This window comes from Erythranthe guttata, chromosome 2 (genome assembly GCF_056151865.1).
Source record: "Erythranthe guttata isolate IM_541 chromosome 2, IM_541, whole genome shotgun sequence".
NCBI lineage: Eukaryota > Viridiplantae > Streptophyta > Magnoliopsida > Lamiales > Phrymaceae > Erythranthe > Erythranthe guttata.
The window spans coordinates 1,478,537-1,502,953 of record NC_142534.1 but is presented as its reverse complement, the minus strand read 5'-3'; the positions used below and the strand labels follow the sequence as shown (position 1 = coordinate 1,502,953).

The 24,417-nt window shown below is 38.0% G+C and overlaps 6 protein-coding genes, 2 non-coding genes and 1 pseudogene across 9 annotated transcripts; 2 read left to right on the top strand and 7 right to left on the bottom strand.

Annotated features, from left to right (window-relative positions):
* Positions 1–235: 235 nt before the first annotated feature.
* On the bottom strand, positions 236–1,708 carry LOC105957420 (putative carboxylesterase 5). Its single transcript, XM_088823117.1, has one exon. It carries the CDS (start codon positions 1,654–1,656, stop codon positions 631–633), a length of 1,026 nt encoding a protein of 341 aa, XP_088679243.1. The 5' UTR covers positions 1,657–1,708; the 3' UTR covers positions 236–630.
* A 1,533-nt stretch (positions 1,709–3,241) lies between these two features.
* LOC105957421 (2-hydroxyisoflavanone dehydratase) lies at positions 3,242–4,397 on the bottom strand. Its single transcript, XM_012981344.2, has one exon. It carries the CDS (start codon positions 4,289–4,291, stop codon positions 3,329–3,331), a length of 963 nt encoding a protein of 320 aa, XP_012836798.2. The 5' UTR covers positions 4,292–4,397; the 3' UTR covers positions 3,242–3,328.
* A 1,347-nt stretch (positions 4,398–5,744) lies between these two features.
* LOC105957576 (putative carboxylesterase 2) lies at positions 5,745–7,070 on the bottom strand. The gene has a single exon (XM_012981511.2). The coding sequence runs from the start codon at positions 6,858–6,860 to the stop codon at positions 5,895–5,897; it is 966 nt and encodes a 321-aa protein (XP_012836965.2). The 5' UTR covers positions 6,861–7,070; the 3' UTR covers positions 5,745–5,894.
* Positions 7,071–7,978: 908 nt separating this feature from the next.
* On the bottom strand, positions 7,979–9,035 carry LOC105957422 (putative carboxylesterase 2). The gene has a single exon (XM_012981345.2). The coding sequence runs from the start codon at positions 8,996–8,998 to the stop codon at positions 8,045–8,047; it is 954 nt and encodes a 317-aa protein (XP_012836799.2). The 5' UTR covers positions 8,999–9,035; the 3' UTR covers positions 7,979–8,044.
* A 54-nt stretch (positions 9,036–9,089) lies between these two features.
* TRNAE-CUC (transfer RNA glutamic acid (anticodon CUC)) lies at positions 9,090–9,162 on the bottom strand. Its single transcript has one exon. It is a non-coding gene; the product is annotated as a tRNA-Glu (tRNA).
* Positions 9,163–9,576: 414 nt separating this feature from the next.
* On the bottom strand, positions 9,577–11,232 carry LOC148772082 (putative carboxylesterase 2 pseudogene; annotated as a pseudogene). The gene has a single exon (XR_016033505.1). The product of XR_016033505.1 is annotated as a putative carboxylesterase 2 pseudogene (transcript).
* Positions 11,233–13,239: 2,007 nt separating this feature from the next.
* LOC105957359 (putative carboxylesterase 2) lies at positions 13,240–14,416 on the bottom strand. Its single transcript, XR_016033504.1, has one exon. It is a non-coding gene; the product is annotated as a putative carboxylesterase 2 (transcript).
* A 2,224-nt stretch (positions 14,417–16,640) lies between these two features.
* On the top strand, positions 16,641–19,316 carry LOC105957426 (uncharacterized). The gene is made up of 6 exons (XM_088823103.1): positions 16,641–16,991; positions 17,444–17,685; positions 17,771–18,029; positions 18,405–18,584; positions 18,756–18,911; positions 18,988–19,316. Exons 1-6 carry the CDS (start codon positions 16,962–16,964, stop codon positions 19,162–19,164), a joined length of 1,044 nt encoding a protein of 347 aa, XP_088679229.1. The 5' UTR covers positions 16,641–16,961; the 3' UTR covers positions 19,165–19,316.
* Positions 19,317–20,605: 1,289 nt separating this feature from the next.
* LOC105957577 (polyadenylate-binding protein RBP47) lies at positions 20,606–23,798 on the top strand. Its single transcript, XM_012981512.2, has 6 exons — positions 20,606–21,301; positions 22,258–22,759; positions 22,830–22,909; positions 22,988–23,118; positions 23,259–23,355; positions 23,452–23,798. Exons 1-6 carry the CDS (start codon positions 20,945–20,947, stop codon positions 23,575–23,577), a joined length of 1,293 nt encoding a protein of 430 aa, XP_012836966.1. The 5' UTR covers positions 20,606–20,944; the 3' UTR covers positions 23,578–23,798.
* Positions 23,799–24,417: the final 619 nt, after the last annotated feature.

Genomic DNA, 24,417 nt, shown 5'->3' with positions numbered 1-24,417 from the left:
AGCTTATGAACTTATAAGCTACAATAAAATATAAAATAAACAGCTTACCCCTCAAATATAATTAAAAGTTAAAACCTCAAGGGTAATTAATTATAATAATATGATTAAGGATACCATCATACGTAGGGGTGTAAACGAGGCGAGCTCGAGCTCTTCGAGTATTATTTTTCTAAGCTTGAGCCTGAGCCATTTTGTGTATTTCTTTTAATATTATTAGAAATTATAACCAAAAAAATGGAAAAAAATGACTTGTAATTTATTTATTTTAATTATATATATGAATTTATTTCTTATTTTATATTAATTATATTTGATACAAAAATAAACTAAAATGAAAAATAAATAAACTTGCGAACCGGCTCGCGAGTTCACGGACAACTAAAAATGAGCTCGGGCTCGACTCGTCAGAAAGCTCGAGCTCGAAAAATTCGGCTTCGAGTTCAAGCTTTTGTCGAGCCGCCTCGGCTCATTTACACACCTAATACCATTAACGTTTTTCCTCATGAAACACCATGTCCAAACACAAACTAACACGCATAAAACATGATACCATTATTCAGTTTGCCCTACTTCATCTTGAGGGGCAAACACACACACACACACACACACACAGTAAATGTATTTCTGCACTCAATCTCGATTGAGAAACGAAGCCAAGTGGTTCAGCACTTTCATGGCCTTGGTGGTGTTCGGAAATCGTAAATTAAAGACGTGATCTTCACCCTTCACCTCCACAGCTTTCACGATTCCATTCCATTTACTCCTCCTCAATGTTCTCTTGTAATACAATCCCCTATCCTTCAGTATATCCTTTTCAGCGACATAAACCAAAACCCTTTTACCATCCATCTTCGAAAGATTCGGATCCTTTGCCGGGTTCGACAACGGGTCGTCGAAACCCGTTGAATTCGGGTAAGCATGGATCCAAATACTCTCCATTACAGCTCTCCTCTGAGGGTCGCCGCCCCCTTCACTCCCAATCAGCTTCTTCCCCCAGAAATGTGGGCAGTTTAAAAACATCCCAAGTAGTTTAACCCGGCCCGTTTTATCCAGCCCGGCCCGGATAGCCATGTTGTGTGCAATATTAGCACCAGCACTATCTCCACCTAAGTAAACACGCCCGTAATCCACGTAGCTCTTGAGCCACGGATCGGTGCCGTTACCACCTTCAGAATGTGAAAACACCCATTTTAGGGCGAGCCAAGAATCTTCGTAGCCAATGGGAAGAGGGTTCTCGGGAGCTAATCGGTAATTTACCGATACCGCGACTACGTTGGCTTTTGCCACGAGGGAGTTCATGTGGTTGTAGTAAGTGGGAGAGAAGGCGGATTCGGTGAAAAACGCACCGCCGTGAAAGTACACTAACAGAGGGAGTTTCTTTTTCGGATTAACGGTGTTTTTAGGAAGATAAAGTCTTGCCGAGACATTGAGTTTGGGGGCAATACCGTAAATGTCTTTGGATCGAACACCGTTGATTGGATCGAGTGATGGCGGGAGAGTTTGTGTACCGATGAATCTTTCGACTGTGCCGTTTTTGTACACTCTTACGTAGGGGTAAATGTCGTACAATATATCCGAGGAATTTGTTGCAGCAAGTGTGAATGAGAGGAGATGAGAGATGAGTAAGAAGTAGAGAGAAATCTTCTTACAAGACATTGTGATGAATAATGATGTTTAAATTTGAAGTTTGGCAGTAGTTACATAGCAGAGTGGGTCTATATATACATACATATTTAATGCCCCAAAAAAAAATAGGGTTTTTTTTTAATGTTGAAAGTTGACTCAAAGGAAGTTATGAGATAATTCATATAAGATTTAAGGGGGGGAAGAATAGGATTGGGGCAGCCCAGGCCATGTTATAGCATATATTAATGTAATATCTTAATAACATGATCCTCTGTCGAAATATCTTCTTTATTTGGGCTTTGGCCCCAAAAAGGAACATTATTGAAGCAGATTTATTTATATTATATCGGGTGTAATATATCAGATTCGTTAATTAATAATAATAATAATAATTCATTCAAGTAAAAATAATAGCATTCATACTAGTATATATATATATATATATATATATATATATATATATATATATATATATATATATATATATATATATATATATATATATATATATATATATATATATATATATATATATATATATATATATTTAAAGGGTAAATTACAAATACCCCTGAGGTATGGTCAAATTACAAAAACCCCCCTTTTGTTTGGATAATTACATCTACCCCTCAATTATGATTTTTTCTTAGACCTCCACCTTTATGGTGCCAAATTCAACATAGTCATCTAGATTCCGTGAAATGTGCTCTAGTTTGTACTCTTTTTGTGTAAAAAATACAGTTTCCGATGCACCACAAACTGATATATACAAGCTAAAAATCACATATTATGATCATCTTGCTTCATAATGTAGAGTTTGAATGGGATAAAACGGGTACAAAAGTGATAATATTCCATATAATCTCGAAGATTCCACTGAATTTGATGAGTTGAGGGGGTGGTTGTAACTATCCAAACAAGAGGGGTGTTTTTGTAATTTGACCATACCTCAGGGGGGTGTTTGTAATTTACCCTATATTTAAATTACGGCCACTCCACTGAGTTAAGGTTAAATTACGAAAAATCTCTCTTATATGGATAATTGTAACCGTTTTTGTCAATTATGAATTTTTTACATGGTCATCCTTATGGTGTCAAGTTCAACATAATCTTTTAGAGACACATCTTGATCATCTTGTTTCAGATGTGGAGCCCGAATGAGATAAAATGTGTACAAACTGGAGAATATTTCATACAATCTAGAAGATTTTGGTAAATTTGACACCGCAAGAGTGGATATGTAAGAAGATTCACACTTGAGGGGTAGTTGTAACTTGTAATTACCCAAACAAAAGAAGTTTTTTCGTATTTAACCTTATCTCAAGGGGACCGTTATATATATATATATATATATATATATATATATATATATATATATATATATATATATATATATATATATATATAAACCATCAACAATGTATCAAGTGGACATTTCTTAAGGTGATGATTTAATGTCTAACTCTCAAGAACCGATTTCGATCTGACCTGTCCGATTTATAATTTTTAATTAAGGTATAACAAATTATTTTTGGTGGTTTATATGTTAATCATAGAAAAATTCACATGGTAATTGGTTATATTCTATCATATACATATATTAATTCACACGTAATTTATCAGATGTAGCATCTAGATACGCAATCTTAATTTATTTTTAATTTCACAAGCATTACAAATTCAAAAACACCCTAAACCAATTTCACTCATTATTAATAAAAGAAGCCACTTTTTTAAGCATAGCCATACTATTTTCACTCTTGGGAAAAAGCACACTAAAAATGTGGTCTTCTCCTTCAACTTCAACAACCTCAATATTACCATTCCACCCTCTCTTCATCATCGTCTCTTTAAAAAGCCAACCTCTTCCCTTCAACACATCCTTTTCGGCTGCATAAACCAGCACTCTCGTACACCCGAATCTCCAAAGATTCGGATCTTTATCCGGGTTGACCCGTGGATCGTCCGACCCGGCCGTATCCGGGCATGCATATTTCCATATTTTATCCAAATAAACTTTAGGAAAAACTTCGTGTTTGTCTTCGTTCTCGAGCGGATCCACACCGCAGAAGAAGGGGCAGTTTAGGAAAACCCCAACTAAATTAATTCCGGCCAATTTTTCCTTTCCTTCACCGCCGAATCGTACGGCTAAATTGCTGGCTATGTTGCCGCCCGCGCTATCTCCGCCTAAATATACGCGATTTAAGTCGGCGTATTTTCCGATCCATTCGTCGTTATAAATGGATTGCGAAGCGATCCATTTGAGGACGTGCCAGGCGTCCTCGTAGGCGGCGGGGAGAGGATACTCCGGCGCCAGTCTGTAGTTGACCGAAACCGCAACGACATTGGCCTCCGCCGCCAGTAGATTGAGGTGGTTATGGTACAGCGGCGAGAAGGCGGACTCCACCACGAAGCCGCCGCCGTGGAAGTAGACGAGGAGGGGGAGTTTGTTCGCCGGGTCGGCGTTTCGGGGGAGGAATATTCTGGCGGAGAGATCGGTCTCCGGCGAAATGACGACGTCTTTCGACTGAGTGAGGGTTTCCGCGTCGAGTGACGGAGGGACGAGCTCGGTCGCCCAGTACCTTTCGACTCGGCCGTCTTTGTATTCCCTCATTAAGGGGAAGAAATCGTGGAGGACTTCGTTTGAGGTTTGTGGTGCAGCCATTGGAGCTCTGCTTTAATGGAGGTTTTAGATTGATGAGGAATTATGGATTGGAGGTTTGTTTGTTTATATATATATTAATGGAGAAGATTTGGAGGGATGTGAAATACCGACATCAAATTTAAATTGGGTCTACCTTTATAATCCAAAAATGTGACGAATTCCATGAACCAAGCGTTTGGTTGACAAATCAATTCCAAATTCCCAACTACTCTTGTCATCAATTCTTGATAATAATTCCAATTTTCCCGCGGGAAACAGCATTGTGACGTCATATATTTGGACAAAGACACATTGGGCTTGTAACAAATTAAAAAGGCCCATTATTATGGCTTGGACAAAAAGGCCCATCTTTGTTGTAAAATATTAGGGGTGAGAAAAAAACCGAGAAACCGAAAATCGAAAACCGAAAAAACCGAGCCGATATACACCGTCCCGACTTAAAACCACATACACGGTAATTTTTTTTGAAAAACTGAGAATATAGGTTTGTGTATGGAGGATAAAAAAATTACCGAACCGAACCGATTTGTACAAAACGACGTTGTTTTGATATTTCGTATAATTATTTGCCGTCTTCCCCTAGCGCGCATCTATCCTTCGAACGCCTCAATGTGACATGTTTTTTATTAGTTAATTTTGGATTGTGACATGTTGTTTATTGGTTAATTTTGGATTGTTATTTGTTAATTTTCTCAAACAAATGTAATGAAAGTCCAAATTTATTGTTAATCAAATATCAGTTTTATGCCGAACCGATTCGAACCGATAGATGAAACCGAAACCGAAAATAAACCGAATTGTTACCGAAATGGTTAACCGAAAACTGAAAAACCGATCAACACCGATCCGTTAAAAACCCGACAGAGGTGGAGCAGTGCTTTTATTGATCAAACGAACACGAATTACAGAGTACGAGATCTACGGAAGAATTACAGAAGAATCTCTCAAGAACAGCTATTTTTCTTACAGTTTTCTCTCTCTTCTCTCTCTCTCATTGTGCGTGTAAATTGTGTGTTCTAACTAACTAACTACATCTGAGCTAACATTCCTTTTATATATGCAAAGGGAATCCTTCTAGAAGCTTTTCCAAAACTAACAAATTCAGGTTCAATTTCTCCAATGATGACTTGACACCTAAGTCAACGTAGGTCAAAGAAATAACTATCTCCGGTGTCGATCTTCTAAGTTCAGTCTGTGGTCGTAGAGTAGGTAAATAGCCTCATTTCGGGGTTGGGGATAAACGAGAAGCAGCAGTGTCGTTAAAGCCGCAAGTACTTATCGTAGCACATAGGCCGTTGAAGAAATTCGATAAGCCTTGGTAAACCCCACTTGCACGTGCATTAATTTGAGTTAGTTATTCCGGCATGACATCAATTGTACCTCAGGTGCAATCTCAATACTTTAACATACATGCATCAATATAATTGCAACCAAAAAGAAAAATGTACACAAATTCAACCCAACAAACTATTGCAATTTTATTATTTCATCATAAAAACATTTATTACCACCTCAGACTGCCACTCTTGTTGCAATAACAAACCAAATACAACAAAACAACTATTTGTTTTTCTTTTTTGAATAAATTACAAGAAAACAAGTATTAGTGATTGATAAAAGAAGCAACTTTTTTAATCATAGCCAAACCATTTTCACCATCAGGTGAAAACACACTGAAAACATGAATCTCCCCTTTAACCTCGACAACCTCGATTTCTCCGAACCAACCGCTCTTCTCCAACGTCTCCTTATAATACCAACCTCTATCCTTCAAGTAATCCTTCTCCGCCACGTAAACCAGCACTCTCGAGCAACCCAAACCGGAAACCCTCGGATCCTTCGCCGGATTTATCCACGGGTCATCGTAACCCGGAAATTCTTTCGGGTGAACAAAAACCCATAAATTATCCACGAATTTCTTCCACAAAACCATTTCTTCGGAAGATTCAACCCCAACCGGATCCTTCCCGCCGAAAAACGGACAGTTGAGAAAAATCCCACGTAAACTGATGTTCGCACCCGTATTCTGTTCCGACCCGACCCGTATGGCCAAGTGGTGCGCAATGTTGCCACCGGCACTGTCTCCGCCTAAATAGACCCGACCCAGATCCGCGTAGTCTTTGATCCATTCTTCATTCTGCGCTTCATCCGAGAAAACCCATTTAAGAGCGAGCCATGAATCATCGTACGCGGTCGGGAGAGGGTACTCCGGCGCCAACCTGTAGTCCACCGAAACAGCGATAGCGTTGGATTCCGCCACCAGGTAATTGAGGTGCTTGTGGTAGAGCGGAGAGAACGGGGACTCCACCGCGAACCCCCCGCCGTGGAAGTAGACCACGACGGGGAGTTTGAGTTTCGTGTCCGGGTTGGCATCCCCGGGGATGTAAATCCGGGCGGCGACGCCGAGCTCCGGCGAGATATGGACGTCCTTGGATTTGACGCGTGTCGCCGGATCGATGGATGCGGGGATGAATTGTTCGCCGGTTAACCTTTCGACGCGGCCATTTTTGTATGCTTTGAGCATGGGAGTGAAATCGTAGAGAACTTCATCTGAGTAGTTTTCAGCCATTAGTGAATGAATAATTGAGATAAGAGATTTTTTTTTTTGTACAATCTTTTAAATGGAGAATTATCGAACAAAAAGTGATAAAGAAAAGTCGGTAGAAAGAGTTAATTCTGGTCCCTACCGCTCAATAATTTGCGCCTATACAATCAAAATATAGTTGGTTGTATTTATTTCGTTGAAAATTACTTCATATGGACGCCACTATGGCTGTTGGGCTTGCCTCTAGAGCACAAATTAGTTATAATAAATTGGATTTTCCTACAATGCTATGCATAGCTTCCTAGGCCCACAAGAAATAGAATAAAGTTTTTTTTTTCTTTTTTTGGTTAATACAAATAGATGAAATCTTTAACTTATTCACATGGCATTAATTTAATGTTTCATCTAGTGAAATAGTGTTGGGTGAAATATTAGTGATCCATGCTCAAGGGATGAGATAAGAATGGGGTCCGGATTCATTTGCCCATTTTATTGTATCTTGATAACGATAGCCCAAAATATTGAGATATGGTAGGTGACAAGCTACGAATTGAGAGTAGTTGATGAATTGGAGAGGTGGCGAGCTACAAGCTGAGAGTAGTTTGATGAATTAGAGAGGTGGCGAGCTACGAACGAGGAGTAGCTGACCAGCTGACGAGGTACAAGCTAAGAGTAGCTATAAGCTAACGAGTAACGAATTGAAAGTCACTGACAACATGACGAATGACATACAGAAAGAAAGTAGCAGGTGCCACTTCATGATTTGGAGGCTTAGAACAACATTGTAGTAACTTAGACACTAAGGTTTACGAAAGTTTCATGTGTTTGAAATGAACCAATTAATAGTAACTAATGGTATGCGGAATGCCTCTTCTATAAATAAAAACGTCCATAACCTCAAGGCAAGCCATCGTAACATCAACATTGATCTTTCTCGATTATATGTTTTTTTTCTAAATTTGTGATGTGTTCTAACTTGGGCACAGGAATGCTAACGCAGAACACCTCTCCCAACTCCTTTTACAGCTCCACAATGAACATGCCCAAGACGAAAAACGAGCTTGAAAATTTGGAATTTCTTTAATCAATTTTTGAGCCGCATCAATTAGAATATACATATAGATCAATTCACATACTATACATACACACAAACAATCACAATTTATTTCATGAAAAAAATCATATGTATCACCTCAAGAAAACAACAACTAGTGATTAATAAAAGAAGCAACTTTTTTAATCATGGCCAAACCATTCTCACCATCAGGCGAAAACACACTGAAAACATGTTCTTCCCCTTCAACTTCAACAACCTCGATTTCTCCGAACCAACCGCTCTTCTCCAACGTCTCCTTATAATACCAACCTCTATCCTTCAAATAATCCTTCTCCGCCACGTAAACCAGCACTCTCCGGCAACCCAAACCCGAAACCCTCGGATCCTTCGCCGGATTTATCCACGGGCCATCGTGACCCGGAAACTCTTTCGGGTGAACAAAAACCCATAAATTGTCCACAATTGTTTTCACCAAAGCCATTTCGCCCCCAATCGGATCCGACCCGCCGAAAAACGGGCAGTTTAGAAAAATGCCACGTAGATTGATGTTTGAACCCGTATTCTGTTCCGACCCGACCCGTATAGCCAAGTGGTGCGCAATGTTGCCACCGGCACTATCTCCGCCTAAATAGACCCGACCCAGATCCGCGTAATCTCTGATCCATTCTTCATTTTGAGCTTCACCGGAGAAAATCCATTCCAGAGCGAGCCATGAATCCTCGTAGGCGGTCGGGAGAGGGTGCTCCGGCGCCAGCCTGTAGTCCACCGAAACGGCGACGGCGTTGGATTCCGCCACCAGGTGGTTGAGGTGCTTGTGGTAGAGCGGGGAGAAGGGGGAATCCACCACGAAACCGCCGCCGTGGAAGTAGACGACGACGGGGAATTTGAGTTTCGCGGCCGGGTTGGCGTCTCCGGGGAGGTAAATCCGGGCGGCGACGCCGATTTCCGGCGAGATTTGGACGTCCTTGGAATTGACGCCCGTTGCTGGATCGAGCGATGCGGGGACGAATTCGTGGCCGGTTAATCTTTGGATGCGGCCATCTTTGTAGGCTTTGAGCATTGGAGTGAAATCGTAGAGTATTTCATCTGAGTAGTTTTCAGCCATTGATGAATACAGTCAACTTTTTTGAAAGAACTAAATTACGAAAACACCCCTCTTAAGAGTTGAGAGAAGTGTACTAAGCAAAATTAAAAAATTCCGTTGCCGGGACTTGAACCCGGGTCTCTCGGGTGAGAGCCGAGTATCCTGACCAACTAGACTACAACGGATTCACATTCACTACTTCTATATAATGATACACATGTCCACATAATTTCGGAACTACATTCAGAAATTAAATTGAATTGGTTCTTGAAATCTATACATGTATTTCAATTTCGTTCCAAAGCAAAATCGAAATATCGGAAGTCATGACTTTCTGATTTAGGAATGAAAAGTATTCTTCCGAAATCGAAAGTATTAGAACGGGATTGGCGGACTTCGAAAATTCTATTCCAAAATATTGAATATTGAACTCCAACGACAAAAACATTTGTGATAAAACGTCTTATAACGAATGTTTGTTTGTTCCAAGCTACTCCCCGTGAATTTATCGGGTTATACTTTACCTTAGAATTATACACACCACACACATATACATGTGAATGTGTGTAAAATATGTATAGAAGAACTATACACGTATATGGTACGAACAAACCGTTTATTTGATTATGTCTGTCAAAACAAAGATCTACACTCGACACCAAGTCAACCAACTTCACAAAAAATTCATTGGCATCCCATGGATATCAATTGCCAACATATATGAACCACAAACACTCATATTCAACAACTCGAAAAAAGGCTAAATATTCAGCCAACATAAACGAAAAAGAAAGAAAAGAAAAACGGGGTTTCGATATTCAAACTGTCTAATGAAAAAAACATATTTACATGAAAAAACCACGGAAGGACGAATGCTATTACCAGACAAGCCATCAAGAAGTTACGTACACAATGGCTGCCCGCGTGAGCACTGTCTGTTTTCGGCCGAATAAGTGCTATTGCCAGTATCACCCGATACACGCTCTCGTTCCACTCTTCCATGAATCCGTTATGATCACTAACGCCTGTTATAATGTTTGCCGTTTCACCACATATTCGTTGCACTGATGTCACCGAGCGTTTAAATATTAAGATGAAAAAAGGAGTTTTATTGCAAGGAACTTCACATAAATTGGATTAGAAATGCGACAAAACATGAACTCCACCAGAATCAATGAACCGGACAATCCGGTTCAACAAGGCAACAGCCTTCTCGCAAACCGGGTCTATCAAATGAAAGACGTGTTCTTTCCCTTCCGTCTCGAAAAACTCAATCACACCTTTCCACTCACTCTTCTTCAATTCCTGGTAGAAATTCAAACCTCTTTTCCTCAAGAAATCTCTCTCCGACACGCAAACCAGTACTCTCTCGCAATCCAGCTTCGATAATAGATCCGGATCCGCAGTCGGGTTCAGTCTCGGGTCATCACTACCCGTTGTATCGGGGCAGATGTAATTCCACAGCTTGTCCGGTTTACCGATCCCGAAAAACGGGTGAATCAGTATCAGGCCCGCGAATTTGAAATTCGGGCCGTGTTCTGGATTGTTCTTCGCCCTAATCACCATGTTGTGGGCGATGTTGGCGCCGGCGCTGTCTCCGGCTAAATACACCCGTTCGAAGTCGGCGTACTCGTTTATCCACGGGTCGGGTCCATTTCCTGGTCGGGAATGCGAATCCAGCCATTTAACGACGGCGTACGAATCGTCGTAGCAAGCTGGGATCGGGTGCTCCGGTGCGAGCCTGTACTCGATCGAAACGACGACGGATCTGGATTCCGACGCTAGCGAAACGGCGTAGTTGTGGTACGTTGAAGAGAACGCCGATTCGATTGAGAAAGCGCCGCCGTGGATGTAGATCAGTAGCGGGAGCTTCGAATCTCCACCGGTGGTTTTCGGGAGGAATATTCTGGCGGAGACGTTGTTTTCCGGCACGACGACGACGTCTCTGGAATTAACGCCGGTCAACGGATCGTGCGACGGCGGCACGAAATCGTGTTCGATGTATCGTTCGACGTGGCCGGTGTTGTGGACGCGGAAGAAAGGCGGGAAGTCGTGGGTTATTTGGGAGGGTTTGGAATCCATCTCCGGCGAAACAGAAATCTGAGAATGGAAAAAGGTGGATAGAATAATCAGATGAGGACGAGGGGTTTTATAGTAAATATTAAATAGACTGCATCGCTGTATCACTATCATCATTTGTACTTTGTAGTTAAGAGTAGGTGAGTGAGGGTCTGTTTTCTAAATATAGCAAAATTACGAAATGGGTTTAAGAAAGAAAAATACAGTAGAACCTCGATAAATTAATACCCGATAAATTAATAACCTCGCTTAAATAATAAATTTTCCCGGTCCCGACTCGGGGACAACGTGCTAAATTAATAATTCGCTAAATTTATAAGATAATACACATTCGAAAAATTTAAGAAGCCCCATATAATATTAAATTAATAATGCATAAAAATAATTCTTAATTTACATGGTATAGTTCATATTTTATAGATCAATGAAAGTTTAATACAATACAATCTAATTGTTGCTTGTTTCTGTTAAAGTTCACATTACCATAAATCTCGTCCCTCACTTTTCTTAACATAGTTAGAACTTTCGGTATAGTTTTGTCATAACTCAACATAAAATCGTTCTATACCATTGCTGCTTTAAGAGCTTCCGTTCGTGAAACGGGCTCTATAATGCATTGACGAATGGTACAATAAATAATATACACGTAAAAAAATTAAAAAAAAATGTATTTCTTGAAAATAATAATAAAAGTAATTTCATAAATTAATAATTTATTAATTAATGTATAAATTAATAATTAATAATTTATCGATAAGTTAATATTTCGCTAAATTAATGAAATTTTGATGGTCCCAACAGTATTAATTTATAGAGGTTTAACTGTATGTGGGGGGTTTTTGAACTTTTGGAAATTGTTAACTGGGGCACCGCTTATTGACTTTTTGCACCTCTGCCCCTAATTTTCCACTCCCACAGGCCACAGTCCTACCTATGTCATCTAATTTGTTATGTTTAATTATTATTTTTTTGCAATGAATATTTTTTATTTAATTTTGAAATTTTCATCATATATGTTCAATCCATTAAATTCATCAACAAAATTACACATTTGAAAATTAATACTATTACTTACTATTTTAATACACAATCTAGGTGAACCAACTCCAGCAGAATGCAAGGCTATTAATTATTTTGAATTTTTATCCAACTTTGAAATTTGTATTTTTATCCGGGCCAAATTATGACAATCCTTATGGGTTATGGTAAAATTATGAAAATACTCATTTTATTTGAGTAATTATAACGAACCATTCATTATTAAATATTTTTACATGAAATTTATGTAATTCAGTTATTTGTCGAACCAAATCGTATATTCAGTTTGGTAATCGGTATGAAATGTATCGAAATTTCAGTTCGGTTTTGTCAATTTAGCATCCCTAAATTTACCTCGGAAGAGTTAATTTCGTAAGATAATACATAATTACGATTTACTTTCTTAAGATAATACATAATTACGGAGTGAGTGACTGTGACAGAAGGGGATTTTTCATAATTTGACCATAACTCAGAAATTGCCGTAATTTGGCCTTTTTGTTTAAATTGATAATCTATCGAATCAAATCCGAACAAAACCTTAATCAACTCGAACACAAATCAAGCTCGAGAGCCAACTAATTAGCAAAACGAAGAAATATGTATTCAAATTTGGTTCGTTAACACTCGAGTTCAACGGACCCTTTAACGAAGGATCTTGAAATAATAATTAGGGTAAATTCCACTTTACCCCCTCGTACTCTGCCCAAGAACCACTTTACCCCCTCGTACTCTTAATTTTGTCGATTCACCCCCTTGTACTTGTACAATTTCCTAATACAACCCTCTTCGTCAATTTTTTTCGATTTTGACTCTGACGCCATTTGGTCAAGAGTCAAAATATTGACGTAAATATTGATTTTTTTTTTTGACTCTCGAGATTAGAAAAGAGAAAGTTTCACACATTCATATATTTTTTTCTTTGCACTGGGTGGAATCGATCAATTTTTTGGTCTTGATTTTTACTAAGTTAGGGGTTCAATTTGGGGATATCTTGGAAGGGGAAGTGGTGGGAGAAGAAGAAATGACAATATTGACGGAGGAGAAACGACGCGTTATAGGCAGTGGCAATTTTGTAATTTACAGAGTTGACCAAACGGCGTCGTCAGAGTCAAAATTGACAAAAGTTGAAGGAAAGGGCTGTATTGGGAAATTGTACAAGTACAAGGGGGTAAATCGATGAAATTGAGAGTACGAGGGGGTAAAGTGTTTCTCAGGCAGAGTACGAGGGGGTAAAGTGGAATTTACCCTAATAATTAACAACAATTTTTATTTGAATTAATTGACATAAAAATACTAACAGGTATTAAACAGCTCAACCAAACGGTGAGTTATGGCAACAGCTTTATCACTAGTTGTATCGAACAAATGAAAGCAATGCCCCACTCCTTCACTCTCCATAATCTCCGCCTCTCCCGCCCACGCGCTCTTCTTCAAACCCTCGTAGTAACCCTTCCCCCTCTCCCTCAAAAAATCCTTCTCCGCCACCAAGAACACCACGCGCCGCCCCGCCATCTGCCCGATCCGCGGATCCACCGCCGGATACAGCCGCGGATCGTCGTCTCGGGCGCTGCTCGTCGGACACAGCGACTTGTACAGCTTGTCCTCCTCCTTCCCGCCGAAGAAAGGATGCACCAGGAAGAGCCCCACGATCTCCACGCCGGCGAATCCGCGAACCCCAGCCCTAATCGCCACGTCATTCGCTATTGTGGCCCCCGCGCTCTCCCCACCGACGAACACGCGCCGGAAGTCGGCGTGGTCGTTCAGCCACGGCTCGGGGCCGCCGCCGTCGGCGGCGGCGTGGGATGCGATCCACTGAAACGCGGCCCAGGAGTCATCGAATGGGATCGGGAGGGGGTTTTCGGGGGCCAATCTGTACTCGACGGCAACCGCAACCACGTTCGCCTTTTCCACCAAATTGGAGATGAAATTGTGGAAGACCGGGCTGGCGACGGATCCTACGCAGAAAGCGCCGCCGTGAGTGTAAACCACGAGGGGGAGCTTCTGCGGCGGATCGCGACGGCGAGGGGCGAAGATGCGGACGGAGACTCCGGTTTCGGCGTCGACGGTGACGTCCTTGGAGCGGACGGCGGCGTTGGGGTCGTCGGAGGGAGGGAGGAATTGGGCGGGGCCGATCCTCTGGCATGTTCCGTCGCGGAGTAAGCGGAAGAACGGCGAGAGGTCGAGGACGATCTCTTTGGGATCTGAAGCCATTGAAGTGTGTGAGTGTGGTTTTCGAGGAAGTGAGGGAATTTTATTTTGTCCACTGTTATTTATAGGGTGTAAACACCAATTTATTTTGGACCATACACGTGGCAACAATATGTGAATGTGTAAAATAAAAAATAAAGGGTAAATTACAAACACCCCTGAGGTATGATCAAATTACAAAAACACCCCTCTTGTTTGGATAATTACAACCACCCCCTTAACTCATCAAATTTAGTGGAATCTTCGAGATTATATGGAATATTATCACTTTTGTACCCGTTTTATCCCATTCAAACTCTACATTATAAAGCAAGATGACCATAATATGTGATTTTTAACTTGTATATATCAGTTTGTGGTGCATCGAAAACTATATTTTTTACACAAAGAGTACAAACTAGAGCACATTTCACGGAATCTAGATGACTATGTTGAATTTGGCACCATAAAGGTAAGAAAAAATCATAGTTGAGGGGGGTAGATGTAATTATCCAAACAAGAGGGGGGTTTTTGTAATTTAACCATACCTCAGGGGGGTGTTTGTAATTTACCCAAAAATAAATCATGTTTTTTTTTTTTTGATAAAAGTGTACAATATGTATGAATTTATATAAGTGAATGCTAATATAAAATGTCATGTAATTCAATAATGTAGCATAGAACAAGTAAAATAAAGAGGATTATGGATGAAATTTGTTTTCAATTTGAATTATTTTGATGTTTTGCGTAATAATAATACTAAAAAGAATGGATTCTTCTCCTACTTTAGAGTACAATTATTTAATGAGGGGACGAGCTGGTAACCGATATATTCAATTTATGAAGCTGGAAATTAGGTCGCCAAATCCAAATTAGACAAGTCAAAATAGGAGTAGGGTTGACCAAGTTCGACCCAAACAGACCAACTGGGTTTTGCATATAGTAATGGGTACTTATTCAAGGTCCGAAAGACTTCTACCCGACCCATAATTTAATGGGCTCCGTCGGCCCATATTTTGAAACGGTTCGCTTTTAAGCTGCATGACTTAATTGAGCCCACATTTTTTTTTATTATTATTATTATTTGTAAATAGTAAGATAATATTATGAAAATAATAATTTTACTTTTTTCTTCGTATCATAAATCATAATGATAACGACCATGTAGTAGTTTATAAACCTTAAATGTCATAATTGTACTAATATCTCATAATTGTTGCGTTAATCTTTATTTAGAATTTAAATCTATCAATGACAAGAAAATAAAAGCTAATTAATTAATTATTTATTTATTAATGGGAAAACAAAAAAGTTATGCATAAAGTAGAATCCGGGAATATATATGTGTAAGATCTATACATATACATAAAAGCTAATTAATTAATTATCTAAAATTTTATTTATTTAAGTAAAATCTTTTATGTCACCGCATGTGTAAGATCTATACATATATATTCCCGGATTCTACTTTATGCATAACTTTTTTGTTTTCCATTATAATTATTTAAAAAAGATTGGTTCCTTTTCTTAATTGAAAATAATTAGCAATAAAGTTGATTGATTTTACTTTAATAATTAGCAGTAAAATAATTATGTATGTATATTCACTATGTTTTATAATTAATGTATTAGTGACATATATCTGTATATATGTTATTCAACCTATTCTTTATGTCACGTAGTAACGGTCTCTTGTTAACAATAATTCTTGTTATATTTTTACATTTCTAATATTGCATCAGATACATTTTTTCTTGTTTTAATCTTCTTAATTAGATTTTAAATATTAATTCTCTATTATCACATCATTAAATGATCAATATTATTTTTAATTTTTATAATATGTTTTTTTTTCTTTTCTCTAATTGATATGCAAAGCTGAAAAACTACAAATGATTTGTAATCAGGGGAGTATGTGTTATAGAACTTACTAGAAATTCCAGCTCAAGACCAATTCAAGTAACTCGTATCTTGAAAAACTCGGCCATTCATTATTACCTATTTTTAGAGATATATATTTCATGTTTAACTGTAAATTAATTTTATTGATAGAATATATATATATATATATATTATATTTCTAAGTATAATATTGAATTTTGAATTTTCCGAAGACAAAAATGAATTTTAAATTGAAAAAGTAATATTATTTTGTTTGGGATGTAATGGTAAATCTCAATATTTAATTCCAAGAAGAACAAAGTAGGAGATAATTAACTAAGACTTAGATCGATGATCTTAATTAGCACTAAATACTAATTGATTCCAATATTGACAATTATACTCGAATGACACGGTGTCGTTTTGTGGGGTTACCTGGATTCTATTTCCCCTCCACATCAGAGCTAGCTAGAGAGAGAAAGAGGAGAGAGAAAAGAGCAATAAGGGAGGAGTTGTAAATCTGATTGAAACATTGGGAAAAAGAACAGTGAGCGCGACAACGGTCATCATCATATTATATTGTTCTTCACCATTAAAAGAAAAGATCAAACGTTTCTGTTTCTCTCTCTCCACCGATAGATACAAATTATACACGTATTTTCTCCATGCAAAACTTTTTACTGGAAAAGAGAAAAAGGCTTTTAGTATGAACAAATTAAAAAGGAAAAGGGTGAAGAATACTTGAATCTGAGCTCATTTTTTAATATTTTTTTTCGCACAAACTGAAGCAGCAGATATGGCAGAAGATCTCTGTTTATCGGCAAAGGTACGCCTTTCCCCCTCCCCAGCGCCGCCGCATTTCAATTTTTATTAGCTCGTCGGAAATAATATTTTTTTTACTCGTGTTGGATAATTTTAAGGCAATGCCCTAATATCACGCTGATTTTGTTTGGGTAAATTTTCTTTTTGCATCGTTTTAGTATTTACAAACCACGATTTAATATAGGTCGTTCAGGATATTGAAAAGTTGGTGTAGTTTTACCTCCCATTGGTGTGATTTCTGCCATTAATGGAAGCAATCAAGCAATGTGTGTATATATATTATTCTATTTTAATTTTTATCTATCATTTTATTATGATTAGAAAGGGCTTTTCACTATTTGGGCTCATATGAGCTGAATTTTATATTGCAGGGGCTTCTTTTCAAGTTTATAATAGTTGGAGGGTTATAATCATATATTATATGTATAACCTTGTTATTTTTGCTGGAAATTGCAGGATAGCTTAATAGTAAAGCAGCATCAAAAGAAAAATCCACTGATATTCAGAATGTTGGTTTTGATGGTGGTGATGGTGTGTGGAGTTTACATATGTTCGGTTTGTCTTAAGCAAATCGGTGGACAGTCGAGCGTACGTCTGTTAAGTATCCATCAGGTGGTTGAAAAACCGTGCGTAGCAACTAATATCGAACCTTCAGAAACGGCTTACGTACATTTCCCCAAACCAAAGACTTTCAATAGGTAAAAAAAACACATTGTAGTTATCGAATAATCAGCTCTGAATAATTGATGGAATTATTGGTATGTATTGGTTGATTGATTTTAGGGATGAATGTGCGTGCAATCCTGTAAGAAACTTTGCGATCTTGTCTACACAGAGATCTGGAAGTGGATGGTTTGAGACATTGTTGAATAGTCATATGAATATAAGTTCCAATGGGGAGATATTCTCGGTTAAGGTCCGGAGAAGTAATATTTCCACGATTTTTGAAACTTTGGATAAGATTTATAATCTTGATTGGCTTACTAGTGCGTCGAAAAACGAGTGCACCGCTGCTGTTGGATTGAAATGGATGCTTAACCAGGTGAGTTTATATCCTATGTGTTATAATTTCTATGTTTTATGTTCAAACTGTTAATAAGTTTTTTCGTCTCAATTTGCGACAATCAAGAACTTTTCTGGATAATCGACTTATCTTTATTTTTTAGGATTTCAAGTATGGAAAATAACCAAACCTTTAAAAGTTGATTTGTGTTCCCCTGTACATTCAAAAATAAATCGTTAAAATCGTTGGCTCCCCAGTTTATCTTGTTTTCAGCCGCCTAGTTCTGTTTGTGGACTTTATCAGAACAGAGTAATGAAGAGAAAATCAAGATGAAATAATGCACCCATTCCCGGTTTCCGACAACTTAACTGCATCTGGATCTTTCTTATAATATTGGAATATTCTTAATTGCAGGGCTTAGTGCAGCATCATGAAGAAATAGTCGAATACTTCAATGCGAAAGGAGTTTCTGCTATTTTTCTCTTCAGAAGGAATCTTTTACGCCGCATGATTTCAATACTAGCAAACTCTTATGACCAAAACGCCAAGCTAGTAAACGGGACTCACAAATCCCATGTCCACTCTCCCCATGAGGTCCTCTCTCTCTCTCTCTCTCTCTCTCTCTCTCTCTCTCTCTCTCTCTCACACACACACACTCACCCACACCCACACCCACACACATACTCACACACGCACACACACACACACACACACACACACACACTTCATTACTCTGGTATTGAAGTTAGTAAAAACCGGGTGCAGGCTGAGGTTCTAGCTAGTTACAAGCCGACTATAAACACGACTTTGCTTATCCCCAATCTGAAACAAGTGGAAGATATGGTTAACAAATCATTGGAATATTTCAAGAGCACGCGCCATATTATCCTCTACTACGAGGATGTAATAAAGAATCGAACTGTAAGATACTCCTCTCATCAACAAACAAGAAAGAATCTATCGTGCATTTTTTCGTCAAATTTTTTTCTTTTTTCAGAAATTGGTAGATGTTCAAGATTTTCTGAAGGTTCCGAGACAAGAGCTAAAGAGTCGTCAGGTGAAGATACACAAAGGATCTTTATCTTCACAGGTCGAAAACTGGGCAGACATAAAGAAGACACTCAAGGGAACACATTACCGGAGTTTTCTAGACGACAAAGACTACAGGTTGTGAAATGTGCATATATAGTTTCTTTAGATTTGCTTTTGTTTTATTCATTAAATTAATTCTTTCAACTGCAAATTAAAAGCTTAGTGAAATTTTGATGGGGTTACTTTTAGAAGACAGTTTGAAGAGAATTTAAAGATTTGTTTCTTTTTTTTAAATTGCTCGAGTCCGCTACTATAGTAGAAACCAGCAATTAAATGCTACTACTTCATAAAATTAGGATTAATATTGTAGGGGTGATTAAAAAGGGAAATTACAATTTTATCCTTCAAATAATAAATTAATTTTGTGTAGTAAGAGACTTTAGACTATTCATCTATAATACATGAATCTGACAAATTTACTGCAAGATGTAAGCTAAGAAACCAAATATTTTGTAATTAAGTATACTTATTTAATCCTTAGGTATTTAATCCAATCTAATCTAAATAAACAATAAACAGTATAAATTGAAGAAAAATCAAGGTCTATTTTTATTATTATTTTAATGACAACTAGAATGAACCACTAAGGAAAATAAATTAATAAGAAAAGCCATAAAACCGACTAATAATTATTATAACTTTAAACCGATGAAATGCATCCGTTTATGAGATGTTATATTTGGAGAAATACATTAAATAATTTTAAACTATAAATTTATACAACTAATCACCTACTAAGTACTATCTTTTAAAATATTTCAGACGGTGTAGCATCTACAAAACCACATTTTTCGGCTAAAAAACACAAATTATTGAAGTAGGAAGATTTTTAGGTTTGATAAATTCACCAAACCCCAATGAAATTATGGTAACCAGCCATTTTGGTTGACCAAAAATTGTAAACACACAAATATTGAACAAATTGGATGTGACATGGTGGCCATAAACATCTCCTAATTTTGACCACGACCATGCCCAAAGTCTCCTTTAAAATATTAAAACTGTATTATTATTCCATGCAACAACGTAAGCACTAAGCACTATCCCAAGATTTGTTTGGAGTGGTGGAAAAAAAATAAATAAATAAAAATAAAGACATGTTTCCCCATGTTTAATGTAAGATTGGAAATTGACAAAATTATTAATGTCTGATGAACGATATCTGTCATGTGGGTAGGTTAAAAAGTGGTCTCACTTAGAATGAATTGTAGCTTTCTTTATTTAATTAATTCAAATTGCATTAATGTTGCTACTTTTCGTGATTATTATGTTTAAACATTTTTCTATTTTAAATGACTTGATAAATAATTTAGAAAGTCCAATTTTGTAGACAAATAATGAAAAAAAAGAAAAAGAAAACGAATATTTTTTTAATTAAAAAATGTTTTTCTATTAAAGAAACACACACACACACACACACACATATTTATATATATAATTATTTATATATTACAAAAATACCAGGGGTGGACTCTTATTGCCCAAGTTTTACCCTAAATAACCAGACAGCAACCTCCAGCCGTCAATCCGGAAGTAGCAGCTGTTCCCGTTACAAATCCAACCGTTGGATCTAAAATAGAACGGGACCCGTTAAGGTACCGCGTATCTACCGGGCCCACCAATAGCTGTTTTCCCACAATCCACGGTCCGTATCCAACCACGCAACTAATTGACGGCCGAGATTTAATACCGTCAAATACAATGCAACACGTTGAATCCACCCTAGATCCGTCAATACTTCCCTTTAATTCACTCATTAGCCGACTTCTCAAAAAACCCCTCTCTCTCTCTCTCTGAAAACCTGGTTTCTCCGACCAGGTATATTCCAACTTAGCGGAGGGGTAATTTCGGAAGAGGAAAAAATGAACGGCGGCGATGTGAACCAGCAGCAGCAACAGCAACAGCAGCAGCAGATTCAGCACCAGCAATGGGTGGCGATGCAGCAGCAGTACCAGCAGCAGTGGATGGCGATGCAGTACCCTGCCATGGCGATGCAGCAGCACATGATGTACAATCAGCAATACGTGCCGTACTACCATCCGCATCAGCAGCCGCCGCAGCAGCAGCAGTATCAGCAGCCGCCGCCGCCGCCGCAGGCGTTGAAGCAGAACAATCAGATTCAGAGCTCCGCTGAAGATAACAAGACGATCTGGATTGGAGATCTCCAGCAATGGATGGATGACGGTTATCTGCAGTCGTGCTTTGCTCAATCTGGGGAGGTAATATGAATTGTCTTTCTTTCTTTCTTTCTTCAGTTTGTTTGTTTTAATTTTGTGTGTATATTGTGATTTTTAGTATGCTATAAGTTTACGGAAGTGAATTATCTGTTTTTTATGAAGAATTGTGGTGATCTGTCTGCTTTTAATCTATTTTTGAAGGTTGTGTTTTGATCTGTAAAAAACCAAATTAGGAAATTTTAGATGTCAATTTGACCGGTGACTTGAAGGTGTTTGATGAAATGCCGGATTTAGTTGAGATACTAGTTTTAGAAAGTTTAGAACTGAATTTAGACCAATTAATATTCGAACAATAGTCGTGTGAATCCGTTTTTGTACGTCTATAAAGTAACTATATGTATGCATCGAAGGATGGCCAGTTAAAGACTAACCTAAACTAACACATCTTAATGTAATATTGAAAGACACATGCTCTTAATTTCTGTAAGGGATTTAAATGTAAACATATAGTAAAGGTGTATGTTTGAAAAGGGAAATATTATATATTTAGTATATTTGCATATTTGAAACAGGACAAGACTATAGATGCAATTAATGTGCTAACATGATATACGAGCAATGATTTTGAACTCTCGAGATTTATTAAATCGGAATTGGCAAGTTTCGGTAAGGATCTTTTTTATGAATTCATGGCACTTAAGGGCTGGTTCGTTTTGTGTACACTTGATAATAGTAACATGACATGATTGATCTGTCGTTTTGAAAATGCATTCCTGGTTGTGTAAGAATAATTTGTAATATTTGAAATATCTAATCTTGCAGCGATTAATTCTGTATTAACACGATCTTGATGAAGAACTATGTTATGCTTAGGGCTGGCAATATGGGGTGTTTGTTAATGTATCATAAATGTACAAAATGAAGTTTAGTGTTATAACTTATACAGCAGTTGTATTTTTTACTTGTATGTTAATCACTTCTCTAATCCAAACAAACAGGTCGTTTCAGTCAAGATAATCCGCAACAAGCAGACCGGTCAATCAGAGAGATACGGATTCATCGAGTTCAACTCTCATGCAGCAGCAGAGAAAGTTCTGCAGAGCTACAATGGCACGATGATGCTTAATACAGAACAGCCCTTCCGCTTAAACTGGGCAGCGTTTAGTGCGGGTGACAGGCGCCCCGATATTATTCCTCCTCCTACTACCCCTGGTTCTGATTTGTCGATATTTGTTGGAGATCTAGCTACTGATGTCACTGATGCACTATTGCATGATACCTTTGCCAGTAGGTATCCATCTATCAAAAGCGCAAAAGTTGTGGTCGATGCAAATAGTGGTCGCTCCAAAGGCTACGGCTTTGTCAGATTCGGTGATGAAAACGAGAGAACTCGAGCCATGACTGAAATGAACGGTGTGTATTGCTCTAGCAGACCTATGCGAGTTGGCGTGGCAACTCCCAAAAGACCCTCACCACAGCAGCCACAGTATTCTTCACAAGGTTCGACACAATTTTGTGCTGCCACGTTTGAGCTTTTTATTTAATTCGATTTAACATTTTTTGTTTCCAGCTGTTGTGTTGGCCGGTGGTGGATTTGCAAATGGTGTTGTGCCACAAGGCCAAGCTGAGAACGAGTCATCTAACACAACAGTAAGTCTGGCTCCTTTTCTGAAGTCAGTTATCGAAAAGTCAAGATATTTCACTAACTCGTACCGCATTATATTGTAGATATTTGTGGGAGGACTTGACTCTGATGTTACTGATGAAGAGCTGAGGCAGGCTTTTGTCTCGTCCGGTGAGGTTATTTCTGTAAAAATACCAGCTGGAAAGGGATGCGGCTTTGTACAATTTGCCAACCGGTAAGATTTATAAAATTTGCTGATTAAATGCTATTCGAATAGCCTTAAAGAAGAGGTTTACCATTTTGCTATTTCATTCTTATGGGACAAACAAAAGTAGTACGAATATGAAATATTTTTTTCAATTTTCAATTGGACAGAAACGGTGCAGAGGATGCTCTTGAGAGATTAAACGGAGCAGTTATCGGCAAGCAGACAGTTCGTCTTTCTTGGGGTCGCAATATGGGAAACAAGCAGGTAATTATACTTTTTCGATCTTCAATTTTCTTGCTTTCGGATTGAAATAGCCCTTGTTTTCAACGGCGTTTTAAAAAAAATGAATATATATTACAGTTTAGGACGGATCAAAATGGTCAAGGGTACAACGGGGGTTACTACGGAAGGCAAGGTTACAACGGGGGGTATGGATATGGACCGTCTTCAAACGGTCATGGTAACCATCAGCAGACTGTCAGCTAACCCGAACCCGCCTATATAATATGCTCTCTCTGTATTGAGCTTATGTATCCACAAAACCCAGAAATCTGTGGGTAAAAGAATTTTGTAGCTTGGATTAAAATATCACGTCCGACGAACCGTTTTTTTTTCTTTTCTTTTTTTTTCGAACTTGTGATTGAGATATGACTTTTTAAACAGTTTGTTATAATGGTTCTAGTGTTGGTAATTATTTTTTCTTCTGATTTCTGAGGGCCTTACTAAAGATTAATCGGACATTGTTTTATTACATATACCTACTTTCCAAGAAAATGGTTTGATCATTGTATTTGTATACGAGATAATAACAGGTCGTTTTTATTTATTTATAGGGTAAATTACAAACACCCCCCTGAGGTATGACCAAATTACAAAAACACCCCTCTTGTTTGGATAATTACAACCACCCCCTCAACTCATCAAATTTAGTGGAATCTTCGAGATTATATGGAATATTATCACTTTTGTACCCGTTTTATCCAATTCAAACTATACATTATGAAGCAAGATGACCATAATATGTGATTTTTAGCTTATATATATCAGTTTGTGGTGCATCGGAAACTGTATTTTTTACACAAAGAGTACAAACTAGAGCACATTTCACGGAATCTAGATGACTATGTTGAATTTGGCACCATAAAGGTAAGAAAAAATCATAGTTGAGGGGGGTAGATGTAATTATCCAAACAGGAGGGTTTTTTTTGTAATTTAACCATACCTCAGGGGGGTGTTTGTAATTTACCCTTATTTATATATAATAACAATTTTTGATTACCCTGAATTTTCCCCAATTGCAAAATACCCCCCTGAAATGGATATGTG